The sequence below is a fragment of the Salmo salar genome, chromosome 18, assembly GCF_965601325.2.
Source record: "Salmo salar chromosome 18, fSalSal1, whole genome shotgun sequence".
Taxonomy (NCBI): Eukaryota; Metazoa; Chordata; class Actinopteri; order Salmoniformes; family Salmonidae; genus Salmo; species Salmo salar.
The window spans coordinates 14,762,260-14,778,948 of record NC_138308.1 but is presented as its reverse complement, the minus strand read 5'-3'; the positions used below and the strand labels follow the sequence as shown (position 1 = coordinate 14,778,948).

Sequence of the window (16,689 nt, the reverse complement as noted above, 5' to 3'; positions counted from 1 at the left end):
ACAATCTTGTCCCTGACATCCTTGGAGAGCTCTTTGGTCTTGGCCATGGTGGAAAGTTTGGAATCTGATTGATTGATTGCTTCTGTGGACAGATGTCTTTTATACAGGTAACAAACTGAGATTAGGAGCACTCCCTTTAAGAGTAAAAGACACCTGGGAGCCAGAAATCCTTCTGATTGAGAAGGGGTCAAATACTTATTTCCCTCATTAAAATGCAAATCAATTCATAACATTTTTGACATGCGTTTTTCTGGATTTTTTTGTTGTTATTCTGTCTCTCACTGTTCAAATAAACCTACCATTAAAATTATAGACTGATCCTTTCTTTGTCAGTGGGCAAACGTACAAAATCTGCAGGGGATCAAATACTTTTTCCCCCCACTGTATGTAAGAATGCTGTTCATCGACTACAGCTCAGCATTTAACACCATAGTACCCTCCAAACTCGCCAATAATCTTGAGACCCTGGGTCTCGATCCCGACCTGTTCATCTGGGTCCTGGACTTCCTGACGGACCGCCCCCAGGTGGTGAGGGTAGGTAACAACATCTCCACCTCGCTGATCCTCAACACTGGGGCCCCACAAGGGTGCGTTCTCAGCCCTTTCCTGTACTCCCTGTTCACCCATGACTGCGTGGCCATGCACACCTCCACCAAAAACCCTCACAAACTTTTACAGATGCACAATCGAGAGCATCCTGTCGGGCTGTATCACCGCCTGGTACGGCAACTGCTCCGCCCATAACCGTAAGGCTCTCCAGAGGGTAGTGATGTCTGCACAACGCATCACCGGGGGCAAACTACCTGCCCTCCAGGACACCTACACCACCCGATGTCACAGGAAGGCCAAAAAGATCATCAAGGACAACAACCACCCGAGCCACTGCCTGTTCACCCCGCTATCATCCAGAAGGCGAGGTCAGCACAGGTGCATCAAAGCGGGGACCGAGAGACTGAAAAACAGCTTCTATCTCAAGGCCATCAGACTGTTAAACAGCCATCACTAAAATTGAGTGGCTGCTGCCAACATACTGACGCAACTCTAGCCACTTTAATAAGGGAAAAATGGATGTGATAAATGTATCACTAGCCACTTTAAACAATGCCACTTTATATAATGTTTACATACCCTACATTACTCATCTCATATGTATATACTGTACTCTATACCATCTGCTGCATCTTGCCTATGCCATTCGGCCATCACTCATTCATATATTTTTATGTACATATTCTTATTCATTCCTTTACACTTGTGTGTATAAGGTAGTTGTTGTGAAATTGTTAGGTTAGATTACTTGTTAGATATTACTGCATGGTCGGAACTAGAAGCACAAGCATTTCGCTACACTCGCATTAACATCTGCTAACCATGTGTATGTTATAAATACATTAGGATTTGATTTGATTTGTCCCCCCCTTCATCTACACTGATTGAAGTGGGCATCAATATGGGAGCATAGCTTTCACCTGGATTCACCTGGTCAGTATATGTCATGATGTGTACACTCAGTGTATACAGCGTGGTCATCTAGGTGAGAGTCATTCACGGCAGGCCTTTTTAGATCACTGGGAAAGAAGATAACCTATTTTCAGATGTCTAGTGGAGATTGTTCCTATTGACTCTTGTTAGCTCCCAGAGATGCTGCTGTACGTGATGTTGAGGTGCACAGACAACCCAGGTTCAATGTTTGTGTTCGGTAACTATTGTGAAGGGTCTCCTACAGCTCAGTAAGTCCTCTATGTGAAAAGTCCTGACTTTGAGAATCCCTAAGTCACACCTTACAACCTTTTGTCAGGTAAACTGTAGAAAAGATGTCCACTGGACCAATAATGGCCCCAGAATGATATCTGACAGACAAGGTGAGGTCAAACAATTAAAACAGATCTCCTCAGATAATAGCTTCTTGACAAGGGCTTTTGGGTGATCTTATTTTGAACATGTATTTTCTCTTTGCTCTTATTGAGGAAGTTGGGATTTTACCCTATGAGAAAAAAATATATATTGAAAAATGTAAATCATTAACTCATTCCACAACAATCCAAAGATGAAAAGGGGATGCTGAGAACTGGCGCCAAAAGCCCATAGGACACGCCACTGTTACCAACTTGATCAATTTACTGGGAGCAAAGGTACAACTGCGAAACAGATGAAACTGACATTTCTCTTCCCACCATGTTTCATTTTCATGCACATGCAAATTATATATATAACATTCAGGAGATGATTCCATTTCATTACAATTCACAGGATGGATGCATTCATATTCACATCATAATACAAGAGGGAGAGTTTCTTAGTTTTTTTTATCTATACGAAGGTCCTAGTGCAAGCTAGGTTTCCACTCTTGCCATTTTAAATTAGCAGTTAACTTAGTTTTGGGCAGTCAGTGACATTAATTCATCAACTAGGCTTCAGGGGAGAATAAAAACGAGCAGGACTGTGACTGTAGACAACTGGATTTAGACCACATGATGCTGTTTTCAACCTTTTCCTTTTCTCTAACAGGCTGGAAACAGATAGAAAGAGGAAGTGATTATCCAACCTTAAAGCACTAAGCACACTAACTCTGCTAATAATCATCTGGAGTCGCACAGCTAAATTAACTTCTCTGAGCTTCAATATCAATGAAGACCCATTTGCATCCAAAGGCTTGAAGCCAGTTTCCCCATTAACTCACACCAGTTAAAATCAACACGCAAACATCACACTTTGTTTTTTGAATCCCTCTCCATCTGTCATATTGTTCTGGAGTCTCTCCGGAATGTCTTTAATGAAGAGAGCATTTGTTTGAGTTAGTAACTCAGGGCACGCAGGGACAATTTCCTGCTCGACTGCTCTGAAGCTGCCGCAGGAGGACACAAATCAACAGGGATGAGCGTCCCCACCAACAAAGGCGTGATGGAATAAATAAGTCCAGGCGAAATCTCTCTCTGTCATTTAAAATCTCAGTAATTTCAGACTGAGTGGAATGTACATATGGTTGTCTCACACTACCTCACTCTAACATAGTCTAACAGAGATAGCTAAAGCATGTTTAGTGAAGGTAAGAACATTGTGAAATACAATGATGGGGAGGAGGAGAAGGCGGAGAAGGAGCAGAGGGAGGACAATTATGAGGAGGTAAAAGAGGTGGAAGAAAAAGAAGAGGCCGATTTGTGAGGAAGCTGAGGAGGAAAAAGGAGAGGACAATTATGAGGACAATGATGGTGATAATGGCTCCCACTCTCACTGCACCCACACAAATACACCCAGACAAATAGTCCAAGGCCAATATCTCTGTAGACAAAGACCTTGAATTCCTCTGATAACTTCAGAAAAAAACAGACCTGTCTGTGATGCATCCCCTAGATGGAAGTGTTTGACAGCACTAGGAGGATGGTGTGAATGGGTTTAGACTAAAGCCCACACTACAGAACAAACAGGAAGAAGAGTCAAAGGTGCTCCATCATACAAACAGGGTGAATAATGGAAAAGATATGTCCTGGACAGAATACCAGCATATCATATGTCAGGGGTGATAAGGGAGATACAGTGCCTTCGAAAAGTATTCAGACCTCTTGACTTTTTCCACATTTTGTTACGTTACAGCCGTATTCTAAAATTGATTAAATAAAAAAATAGAAAGAGACCCGAGTTCCCAATTTACAATTCCGAGTTGGATGACCATTCAAAACGTATTTTCCAAGTCGGAGCTCGTTCCCAGTTGTCTTGAACTCACTGAAGTCAAATTTCGCAGTTCCGAGTTAAAAGTTGTTTTGAGCTCGGCACAAATCATGTTTCATTGACATCATGGCCAATGTTGAATGTTTATAATTTTAGGCTTGGAAAAGAGACCCTTAATATCAGACTTAGGACCACACAGCCGCTCCACTGAATAGTAGGCTAGTGATTGCTTTGCAATGCTTGCAGTTAGACATCGGTTCCTTCCAAACCATTCATTGTTGAATTTGCGATTTCCAACTTGTTGTGTAATGTTTATGTCCAATGGCCGATGAGCACCGATACGTTTTATCTATAATTTCTCTTCGTTATTTCTCTTCATATGACAAGGATTAAAAAGGATTTGCCAGTAGATTGTCGACTTGATTCATGATGATGACTGCTAGCTAAGATTTTGAAAGTATGATGTTGACATGATTAGTCCAATCAAAGCTACTGTCGATATAACGTGATGTCATTTTATCTGTGGCCAATGACCTTGAGCCTTCTTGGATGGGCACTTCTAATGTAATTCTATGGCAGCACCCAAGGGGCTTGAATTTCCAAGCTCTACTCTTAGACATGGCGGTGACGTAGTGTCCCCATGAGTTACAAAACACTGAGCCAATCACGGCGCAACTAGAGAACAGTGCCAACCCCTATGCTCTGTATTTTCCTCTGGCTGCCCCACCACCACAGAGGTCACTGAGCTAGGCTGAAACACCTGCTTTTTGGAGCTGCCTTACTCAAGAAAGCGGCTTTATTAACTCAATTATATATTTATTTTTTTTACATTATTTGCAACTTGATATGTGAAGTGTATTAATGCCAAATAACATGCAATTTAAAAAACAATGTTGGGCTCAAAACAGGTGGGGCTCTTCCCCACCTGCCCTGAATGACGGATCGTCGCTGTGCTGTGGGGATGTTTTTCAGCGGCAGGAACTGGGAGCCTAGTCAGGATCGAGGCAAAGATGAACGGAGCAAAGTACAGAGAGATCCTTGATAAAACCTGCTCCAGAGTGCTCAGCATCTCAGACTGGGGCAAAGGTTCACCTTCCAACAGGACAACGAATGTCCTTGAGTGGCCCAGCCAGAGCCCAGACTTGAACCCAATCAAACATCTCTGGAGAGACCTGACAATAGCTGTGCAGTGACGCTCCCCATCCAACCTGACAGAGCTTGAGAGGATCTATAGAGAAGAATGGGAGAAACTCCCTAAATACAGGTGTGCCAAGCTCGTAGCGTCATACCCAAGATGACTCGAAGCTGTAACTGCTGCCAAAGGTGCTTCAACAAAGGGTTGAGTAAAGGGTCTGAATACTTATGTAAATATGATATTTCAGTTTTTATTTGTAAGAAATTGCACCATTTTTGAAAAACCAGTTTTTCCTTTGTCATTATGGGGTATTGTGTGTAGATTGATGATGGATTTGTTTTTTAATCCATTTTTGAATAACACTGTAACCTAACTACATTTGGAAAAAGTGAAGGGGTCTGAATACTTCCCGAAGGCACTGTAGGCTACAATATGCCCTATTGTTATGTGTATTAGCATATTTTTGTAATTTATATTTCCAATGTGATGGTGTTTAACCCTTTTCTGACTTTCATTTATCTGCATGTCCAGTACTTGTTTTTCCCCATGTTCTTTTCAGGACAACCATTTCTACAAGTTAAACATCAAACTATTTGACATAAACAGTTGCATTCATGAGTTTTATTGACAAATGTCAATAACAATTAAGGTCAGCGAAAATAAAAACATTATATGAATGCTGTAAGTACAGAAATTGTTTGCTCAGTGGGAAATTCATATCCAACTAGTCAGTGACAACAGTGTGGAGTTTGGCATCTGTGACAGCAACTATGTGAGTTTATTTCAGTATGATAGACACTTGTTGTGTGCAATCGATTACACTAGGGTATAGGGTAGGCTTTTACGATAGTTTACTGATGATTTGAGTCCCACCAACATTTTTGCCGGCTCTGCCATCAACAGATTTTTGCCTACGCCACTGGTCATTGTGTCACGCCCTGACCATAGAGAGCCCTTAGTAGGTCAGGGCGTGACTAGGGGGTGATCTAGTATGTCTATTTCTATGTTGGTGCTAATATGGTTCCCATTTAGAGGCAGCTGTTTATCGTTGCCTCTGATTGGGGATCATATTTAGGTAGCTATTTCCCCATCTATGTTTTGTGGGATATTGATTGATTGTTAGTGTGTTTGGGCGCTACGTCCTCACGGTCTTTGTAAGTTTTGTTATTTTGTTTTGTTAGTTTCACTTAAATAAATATGTGGAACTATACTCACGCTGCGCCTTGGTCCGATCATTTTCAAGAACATGACACATTGGTCCCTGTGTTTTCTCAGAGACAGTCACCAGCGGAGTAGTGATTGCTTATATTGAGCCCCCCGTTTATTATGGTGTGATGAATACCCATGCTTGTATCATAACAAACCAATTTGTACATTATGTTCATTGTAATAATAATTCTAGAGAAAAGATACAATTAGTTTAACAGAACAGTTGATCACTTTATGTCCAATCAACCAGCTCATGAACTTGATCATTGAATCAGCGGAACATGAACTTAATGAATTGATCCTATGAAAAAGATTGGCTTGATTCATAACTTGATATCGAATCCCCGAGCTGACAAGGTAAAAATCTGTCATTCTGCCCGTGAACAAGGCAGTTAACCCACTGTTCCCCGGTAGGGCTGTCATTGTAAATAAGAATTTGTTCTTAACTGACGTGCCTAGTTAAATAAAGGTTAAATAAAATTAATAACATATCCTCCATGTGGCTTCTGATGGTCTTTGGGTAAAATGAACTTATAAGTAGACTCATGCAAATCTCAAATGAGGATTCTGGTCTCAGTCCAGTCAGCTTCCCCCCAGTTGTTTGGCCCCCTGGGATCACATTTCCTGGGTACATCCTATCCTAATGACTATCAAATAGGCTCATGCAAGTGTGCAGGCCAGCATTTTACAATTGCTCTGTCTTGCATAAGGATTCCGGGGTCAGGTTTCAAGAACAGAAATAAGAAACTAAATCCTTGTTTTAAAAGAATACAAAGCAGAGGGGAAACAAGTTTACTGGTTAGTTTATTTTTGAAAAGCCAACATGAATCAAAGGATTAAGAATTAGAATGAGACAGGATGCATTGCTTGATCCTTCACAAGGGACTTGATTTAGAACTCAATTATTTGTGAAAGATACTTTTGCAACATGTGGAAGTCAGTTTTGAAGAGAGATTTGTAACATATTGCACAAATTGGATTCTTAACATATCACACGAATTGCAAAATTCATATATCATACAAATTGCTAAATTCGTAACATATCACAGGAAATGAATGACTAAAAGAGGGACCGTTTTGGCTCGTGAGCACCAATTTCAAAACTACTGGCTGAAATTATACAAAAAGTTTGAGAGTGTGTCTTTGTGCTGATAAGAGTTTGTGGATTGGAATGATGACCGAATTTGTTCTGTAATTATTCAGGTCTAAAGAGTTGCCACGTTTATGAGTAGGTTTCCCTCCTGCACATTTCCATATAGACAGCATTTCCCCAATGGATAGTAATAACTGTATTGCAATACTGTACAGTAATTTGCAAACATTGCTGAGAAAAAGATGTCTGCGTATTACTTATAACCTACCAGAATTTTTTGTCTATGTTATGAATTTCTCTTCCTACATTAACAAGTGGATACGGTTAATTTATCACAATTTAGTAATAACAACTGAGGCTGTTGCACAGGTTCCTGTTTAAATGCAGTTATTTTGGTTTACCTGTAGGTGGCCACGGTGCACGAGGCCCCTCGTCACCCCTTCCCCACTGTGGATGTACCTGACCACGCCCATTACACTATAGGGGCCGTCATCCTGGCTATCGGCATCACCGGCATGGTGGGCAACTTCCTGGTTATCTATGCCTTCAGCAGGTAAGGGACAGTGGCTCCCTGTGGTAGTGTAACTCTCTCTCTCTCTCTCCACCTTAGAAGAGCAGATCATCTGATCAATTAAAATTTGATTGGAGTTTCTTGCAGCAAGAATATGAAAAGTTAATGCTGAGGTTTATCTCGTCTCACTATCCGTCCATCTGTCATATGTGGCTCTGTAGTCTCAGTTGTTTATCAGTGTGTCTCAGTTGATCAGCATCGTGAGTGGAGAGATCAGGGTATTCATCCTCCCTCCTGAGCCCAAACATGATGTATTGTAACTAGCGTCCATGCTGTGCTTCACTTTCAATGCTTTGTGAGGTGCCATTTCTCTCCACTATGATGACTCATTCTGAATAGAGACAGGCACACACACACACACACACACAATCATATGAAGATATAAGTGGTACGTGTTGGACAAATTGATGGCACAAGCTCTATCCATAGCTAAATAGTTGTCAACAATAATAAATCCTTCACCATAAAAAGAGGGGAACTACTGTACCTAATTACAGAACAATAACCATTTGATTACACCGAGCTACCATTTGATTACACTGAGCTACCATTTGGGGGAATGTTACAGAATTATGGTGGTGTTTAAGTGTGTGTATCAAATTGAATCAGAATACATCATCTTGTGTTTTCCTGTGCTGTATGTGTTGTGTTCTACAGGAGCAGGTCACTGAGGACTCCAGCCAACATGTTCATCATTAACCTGGCCATCACTGACTTCATGATGAGCCTCACACAGGCACCCATCTTCTTCACCACCTCCATGCACAGGAGATGGATCTTCGGAGAGAAAGGTACTCAACACCCATCTCCGAACACGTCTGAGGCCAATATTTTCCACTCAGACCCCCCCCCCCCAAAAAAGAAATATAAATGACTTCAAACCAAAAAACATAGAAAATAGCATAGAATTGTGTGGACAAATCTTTGAATTGCGTCCGTTTCCTATAATTGACTGGAAGGAGGTGGAATGAAGGAATTGACTCAGACTGAGCTCTGAGCAGAGCTTGTGTCTTGCAAGGTTAATACATTGAACAGAAAAGGCGGGGGATGGAAAGAGGGAGAAGTCTATGAATATAATGTGTTTATTTATTACCATAGTCATGGAATTAAAGAACATATGAATGGAAAACTCTCAATGAGATGTTGCCTAGAGATACAGAGAAAGGCTACTTATTTCTGCAAACATCTCACACAACATCACTACACTCTTAGAAAAAAAGGGTTCCAAAAGGGTTTTTCAGCTGTCCCCATTGGTGAATCCTTTTTGGTTCCATGTTGAACCCTTTTTGGTTTCATGTAGGAACTTGCAACCCAAAAGGGTTCTACCTGGTACCGAAAAGGGTTCTTCAAAGGGTTATCCTATGGGGACAGCCGAAGAACCCTTCTATGTTCTAGATAGCACCTTTTTTTTCTGTGAGTGTACAATAGCTGTGGGAGAAAGAAGAAGCCTTAACTGGCACACCTGCTTTATTCTCATTCTGTATTATAATCAGCAAGTGCTAGAATATCTCTATTTTTTTTTGTTTATGAGCATGGAAGATAGTTTTGTCTCATTGAATTACAGACCTTTTGACATCATGAGGAATTATATTGAACCTAACCCATTTTTATAAGTCATAGCGATCTTCAGATCATATATCCCTAACAACCCCAACCCCCACCTACCCTCCTACCTTATTGTTGTCATCCAAATTAACTGGGGGAAAAAATAAACTGGAAATTGTATTTCCTGTGTCCTGGTGGGCAGCACTCATATACAACTCAATACCTGCCATTTAGGTGATTACAGATGGCTCAAGCTTGATATTGGAAATCATTGTGCCAAATCTGCTTCTTCATTGATATATTCAAGAGTATTAATATCTTTATCTATTTTTGCTCAGGTGAAATAGCCAGAACCGGAGCTGTACTGTGTATTCCCAGTTCTGCCATTTGGTAAACTCAATTTACTCCAGTAAGTTAAGGCGTCAAATCTTCCCTGGCATCACCCACCATTGAGGGTGTGTAACAGCCTTAGGCTACTGCCATACCACGCTAACACAAGGTATTACCCCAGGGAAGACATCACCCATGGAGTGTATGATTTGTATTAACACAGCTATGGAGTGGTCTATCATGACATATATACAAACAGTATGTTGCACAATATCTATATTTTGCGAGACATTGAGGTTTTGATTGAGGTACAGTACCAGTCAAAAGTTTGGACACACCTACTCATTCAAGGGTTTTCCTTTATTTTTTACTATTTTCTACATTGTAGAATAATAGTGAAGACATCAAAAACGATGAAATAACACATATGGAATCATGTAGTAATCAAAAAAGTGTTAACAAATCAAAATATATTTTAGATTTTAGATTCTTCAAAGTAGCCACCCTTTGCCTTGATGACAGCTTTGCACACTCTTTGGCATTCTCTCAACCAGCTTCATGAGGAATGCTTTTCCAACAGTCTTAAAGGAGTTTGCACATATGCTGAGCACTTGTTGGCTGCTTTTCCTTCACTCTGCGGTCCAACTCATCCCAAACCATCTCAATTGGGTTTAGGTCGGGTGATTTTGGAGGCCAGGTCATCTGATGGAGCACTCCATCACTCTCCTTCTTGGTCAAATAGCCCTTACACAGCCTGGAGGTGTGTTTGGTCATTGTCCTGTTGAAAAACAAATGATAGTCCCACTAAGCGCAAACCAGATGGGACGGCGTATCTCTGCAGAATGCAGTGGTAGCCATGCTGGTTAAGTGTGCCTTGAATTCTAAATAAATCAGACAGAGCCACTAGCAAAGCTCCCCTACACCATCACACCTCCTCCTCCATGCTTCACAGTGGGAACCACACATGCAGAGATCAGCCATTTACCTACTCTGCGTCTCACAAAGACACTGCGGTTGGAACCAAAAACCTACAAATTTGGTCTCATCAGACCAAAGGACAGATTTCCACTGGTCTAATGTCCATTGCTCATGTTTCTTGGCCCAAGCAAGTCTCTTCTTCTTAGTGTCCTTTAGTAAGGGTTGCTTTGCAACAATTTGACCACGAAGGCCCGATTCACACAGTCTCCTCTGAACACAGTTTACATTGAGATGTGTCTGTTGAACTCTGTGAAGCATTTATTTGGTCTGCAATTTCTGAGGCTGGTTACTTTAAGGAACTTATCCTCTGCATCAGAGGTAACTCTGGGTCTTCCTTTCCTGTGGTGGTCCTCATGAGAGCCAGTTTCATCATATTGCTTGATGGTTTTTGCGACTGCACTTGAAGAAACTTTCAAAGTTCTTGAAATGTTCCGAATTGATTGACCAAGGCAAAGGGTGGCTACTTTGAAGAATCTCAAATATAACATACATTTTGATTTGTTTAACACCTTTTTGGGTTTCTACTGTAGTACTGTAGGTGTGTCCAAACTTTGGACTGGTACGGTATATGTTCCGGTCCCTGCAGAGTGGAGGTGGATGGGTGTCACATCAGGGTGAGTGTTGGGTGTGAATCTGAGATGGGGTCAGTCAGTATTACCCCCTGCTAGGCCCACTCTCTCTGCAGGCTGGCCCTCTGTTTGACCTGGTTCTCTGCTGATCATTATCCAGGCTATGGAGTGACTATCACCCACAGGGGGCATTACAACACACCAATCGACGTATCTCTTTCTCTCTCTCTCTTTCACCCTTTCTGTTTCCTTCTGGGGTTTTTAATACTTTTCTCTCAGTAGTTAACAGTACTTTGACTCTCTATCATTCTATGTTTCTTTCCTATCCCCCTTTTATCTCAGTAGTTAACTGTACTCTCTCCGTCTCTGTGTCTTCTAGGCTGTGAGCTCTATGCATTCTGCGGGGCTCTATTTGGGATCTGCTCTATGATCACTCTGATGGTGATAGCAGTGGACCGCTACTTTGTGATCACACGTCCGTTGGCCTCCATCGGGGTGCTCTCCAAGAAACGAGCCCTGCTTGTCCTCATGGCTGCCTGGGCCTACTCACTGGGATGGAGCCTGCCCCCTTTCTTCGGCTGGAGTAAGTCCACACATACATGATCATCACACACGCGAGCATGCACACATACACACATATTGGGATGAGATTTAGTATGCCAGGGCTGTATACACTGTACGGAAGAGTCGTGGTTGTGTCAGTATATGCATGTGTTAGAAAGAGCTCAAAAGACGGCAAGATAGAAAGACAGCGAGACGAGTGCTCCCCCTGGCTCTGTGTTCTCTCTTTGAACTCCAGTTAGCAGTAGCTTAGTTTAGGAATGAGGATTTAGGCATTGGATCAGGTGTTCTGAGCTGCCTGAGATCTTTCAGTGATAAGGAATGAAATGAAACTAGTGTGCGAACTGGCTGGAATGGGCGTGGGGGGTGGAGGGGGTTTGAGGAGAGGGATAGGAGATCATGGACTGGCTACCCCCTGCAGCAGTCTGGGGCTGGGCTCTGCATGCAGGCGGGCCACCCCAGACATGGTTCCGCAACACGCATTTCCTATCTGACAACACGAAGGGCGTCTGTCTCCTTAAACCCATCTGACAGCCCCATCTTTGCCCCGTCTCCGCAGATTACCACATCATTTCACGCCCTCTGGGGAAAAAACATTAATAACATGAAAGCAAAACAAAACTGCGCCGTTATACACTTTGAGGCTTTGATCGTCCAGAGCATTTAGTTCATCAGGAGTGCTCCCTTGATCCAAGCTTTGGTTTTCTTGTGTCTTCCTATTGATGCGAATGTCCTTAGCTTTCCCTGACTGATTGTTTTACCATAGCAGGGCTTCAATGGATGATGCATGATGAACAACTTGTAGATGACTTTGAAGTGGTGTTGAAGAAAGAGCATTGTCTCACTCCTTATATTTTGCCCTTTTCCCCCTCTCTATTCCATTTCTCTATCCCTCTCTCCTTTCCTCTTTTCTCTATCCCCTTGTCTCTCCTTCCCCTTTCCTCTCCCCTCTCCCGTATCCCCCTACTCCTCTCCCTCCCTCCTTTCCTCCTTTCTCTATCCCTTTGTCTGTCCTTCCCTTTTCCTCTCCCCTCTCCCTTACCCCTCTCTCTCCCTCCTTTCCTCCTTTCTCTATCCCCTTGTCTCTCCTTTCCCTTTCCTCTCCCCTCTCCCTTACTCCCCCCCCCCCCAAGGTGCCTATGTTCCAGAGGGTCTGTTGACCTCCTGTACATGGGACTATGTGACCTTTACCCCGTCAGTGCGTGCCTACACCATGCTGCTCTTCACCTTTGTCTTCTTCATCCCCCTGATCGTCATCATGTACTGCTACTTCTTCATCTTCAGAGCCATACGTACAACTAACAAGTGAGTGGATTTGATACCAGAGAGCTGGTCTAGAGATGTCACTGGAAGCGTCAAATTAAGTTACTGCATTGGATTCTCTGAAGCATTTCTAATTTCTCACATTGAAAAAAAAAATGTGTGTGTATGTGTCATAGGGCTGTAACCAAGATCAACGGCACTGAGAGTACCAGAGACTCCATTAAGAGTTTCCATCGGCTGAAGAATGAGTGGAAGATGGCTAAGATCGCTCTTATTGTCATCGTCCTCTACGTCATCTCTTGGTCCCCCTACTCCGCTGTTGCCCTGACCGCATTTGCAGGGTGAGTGGTTTTGATATACTATACTACCCTATATAGACACAATACACACCCACTTCTAAAAGCATTGCCGCAGCCACAACATTCATACCTTGACCATTCAGGTACAATATATATTGTATAATTCTACCTTCAAGCCTAACAGCCTTCTCTCTCTGCCCTCTTCATGTGCCCTGTAGGTATACAGATTTTCTGACCCCCTACATGAACTCAGTGCCTGCTGTGATCGCCAAAGCTTCAGCCATTCACAACCCCATCATCTATGCCATCACCCACCCCAAGTACAGGTACTGTAGTCTTGCTGCCACCCCAAGTACAGGTACTGTAGTCTTGCTGCCACCCCAAGTACAGGTACTGTAGTCTTGCTGCCACCCCAAGTACAGGTACTGCAGTCTTGCTGCCACCCCAAGTACAGGTACTGTAGTCTTGCTGCCACCCCAAGTACAGGTACTGTAGTCTTGCAGCCACCCCAAGTACAGGTACTGCAGTCTTGCTGCCACCGCAAGTACAGGTACTGTAGTCTTGCTGCCACACCAAGTACAGGTACTGCAGTCTTGCTGCCACACCAAGTACAGGTACTATAGTTTTGCTGCCACACCAAGTACAGGTACTGTAGTCTTGCTGCCACCCCAAGTACAGGTACTGTAGTCTTGCTGCCACCCCAAGTACAGGTACTGTAGTCTTGCTGCCACCCCAAGTACAGGTACTGTAGTCTTGCTGCCACACCAAGTACAGGTACTGCAGTCTTGCTGCCACACCAAGTACAGGTACTGTAGTCTTGCTGCCACACGGAGTACAGGTACTGTAGTCTTGCTGCCACACCAAGTACAGGTACTGTAGTCTTGCTGCCACACCAAGTACAGGTACTGTAGTCTTGCTGCCACCCCAAGTACAGGTACTGTAGTCTTGCTGCCACACCGAGTACAGGTACTGTAGTCTTGCTGCCACACCAAGTACAGGTACTGTAGTCTTGCTGCCACACCAAGTACAGGTACTGTAGTCTTGCTGCCACCCCAAGTACAGGGGTTGGCCACAAAATAAAATATAATGCTTTCTATTGTTTCTATTGTTGCATTATGGGTCAAATCTGCTTACGCAACCCAACCCCATTTGGAAATTCCGCTAAGCAACGAAGTCAAAGGGCTATTCTGTTGTTGTTTTTAATTTCACTGATCTGATACTAGCCAAGTGAACCATTCCATTCCATCCCATAAGAATCGATCAAATCTGAGAGACAGGAAGGGTATAGCCCCTGTCAGCTAGCGATCAGACTAGTGTTGTCACAATACCAGAATGTTTACTTTGATACCGATACTACGTTTAGTATCACGATACTCGATACTAAAACAATACCACAGCAAAAAAAGAAAGAGGAGAGGACTTAGTTCTTAGTTCTTAGTTCCAAACAATTCTTACGTCAGGAGATCACTTTTGAGGTCTGGGAAAAATCTAAGAAATGTTGATATTTGGGTGTAGTTACCCTTTAATTCAAAGTGCTCATGCACCTAGTTAGCACTGTTGTTTGGTTAGCGGTGATTCTGTTGCGTACGTGTTGGAGTTTGCAGAAGAAATGCACACTGGATTGCAACAAATAATCATAATTCTGCCCAGTAGGCATACTGTACAGTAGGTTAGTTTGTACTTTGTACTTGGCTAGAATCTGCAGTTGAAACAATAACAAAGCGTTCACCCGCCTTCCCACTGGACACAGACGTCATTTAAACATCTAGTTTTGATTTACATTTGGTTGAGTTGTCAACTCACGTGAAATCAATGTGAAAAACTGTCACCGTGTCATTGGATTTACTGTAGGTTAAAAGTTAGTTTGAAGAAAATGGTCACTTCCCTTACTTTAATGACTTTTTGCAAATCCAATCAGTTTTCCACGTTGATTCAACGGCATCACATATGTTTTGGTTGAAATGACGTGGAAACAACGTTGATTCAACCAGATTTTGTTTTGGTAAAAAGCTGTGGGATGGCCCTGGAGAAATGTAACTCTGAAATTCACAGACAGACCTATGGATGCAAGAACTGAACATCCATGATATCAAAATTATAGTTGTAATCATGTTTTGTGGCTAAACAGTGTTTGCTTACATTTTGGGTATATAACATTAATTTATTAGTCCAAAAATGGATGTAGCATCCAAGGATTCTAGCTTTAACGTTTAATTGAGAATATCAGGAATCAAGGTAAGACCCAGGTGCAGACTGTGTAGGGTACCAATGTTTATTGTAACCACAGGGGCAGGCAAACGACAGGTAAATGCAGGCAGGGGTCGATAAGCCAGAGCAAAGGCCAAGGTACAGGACGGCAGGCAAGCTCAGGGTCAGAGACAGGCAGTGGTCAGGCGGGCGGGTACAGGGTCAGGATAGGCAAAGGTCAAAAACCAGGACGAGAAAAAGAGAGACTAGGGTAAAACAGGTCCTGAGACAAAAAGCTGGTAGGCTTGAACTAACAAGACTGACTGGCAACAGACAGACAGAAAACACAGCTATAAATACACAGGGGATAATGGGGAAGATGGGCGACACCTGGAGGGGGGTGGAGACAAGCACAAGTACAGGTGAAACAGATCAGGGTGTGACAGAGAAGGTTTTTGAGAAAGCCTTTCCATCTACCTGAAGACTTACCTGAAGGTTATCATTAGCATCGCTAACAGCTACACGGAACGGTAGAAATATGCGCACTGCACACATACAGACTTCAGAAAGTTGCAAGGGAATACGAATCACCGATGCATTCTGGTCATGTCTTATGACCCAACTTGGTCCCGATTTAAATGACGTGCAGCTTTTTAAAGCTTTCATAAAGCCTGCATAAACACTACATAAATGTGTTACAAATCATCTATAACCATATGTCATACATTTATAAAGGGTTCATAAATATGGCATAACTGTGTGGCAACCACCAATGTCAAATGTGACATAACCCACTATGTCAAATATGACATAAACCTGTGCTTTATAAAGGGTGGCATAAGCACCACTTTAAAAAAGCCTTATAAATCATGTTAAATTGAGGCTTCACAAAGCATTTATAACCCTGTCATTGGAATGCCGGGATAGTGGGTTTGATTCCCGGGACCACCTCATATGTACACATTTATTCACGAATCGCTGTAAGTCACTTTGGATAAAAGCGTCTGCTAAATTGTATATATTACATTACTCTAAAACATTTCTAGGATGGCCAAACTTCTTTCCCTCTTAGGTGCATAGTCAATATTGGACCTAACCTCAACTTTCCCCAGAATGCTATGCTGCAGGATGACGCACACTCTTAAGTGCAGTCATGCACAGCAAAAAACCTTAGTGAGGCCTTTTAAAATACATTTAAATTTTTTGCTTACTTACTTTTTTTCTCCCAAATTCCATTTTCTCAGTTTTGTTTTCCAGGTTTCGATTTCCCCCATTTTTTCAGG

General features: G+C 42.5%; 1 protein-coding gene across 2 annotated transcripts in view; it reads left to right on the top strand.

The window, feature by feature from the left end:
* Positions 1 to 16,689, top strand: part of opn4m1a2 (opsin 4) — a 71,878-nt gene that overhangs the window by 37,054 nt on the left and 18,135 nt on the right. Inside the window, exons 2-8 of one of the 2 annotated variants that reach the window (XM_082964494.1) lie at positions 1,673 to 1,681; positions 7,511 to 7,656; positions 8,332 to 8,465; positions 11,476 to 11,679; positions 12,791 to 12,962; positions 13,097 to 13,261; positions 13,438 to 13,545. In XM_082964494.1, coding sequence (XP_082820620.1) covers positions 1,673 to 1,681; positions 7,511 to 7,656; positions 8,332 to 8,465; positions 11,476 to 11,679; positions 12,791 to 12,962; positions 13,097 to 13,261; positions 13,438 to 13,545 — 938 coding nt within the window. 2 annotated transcript variants of the gene reach the window in all.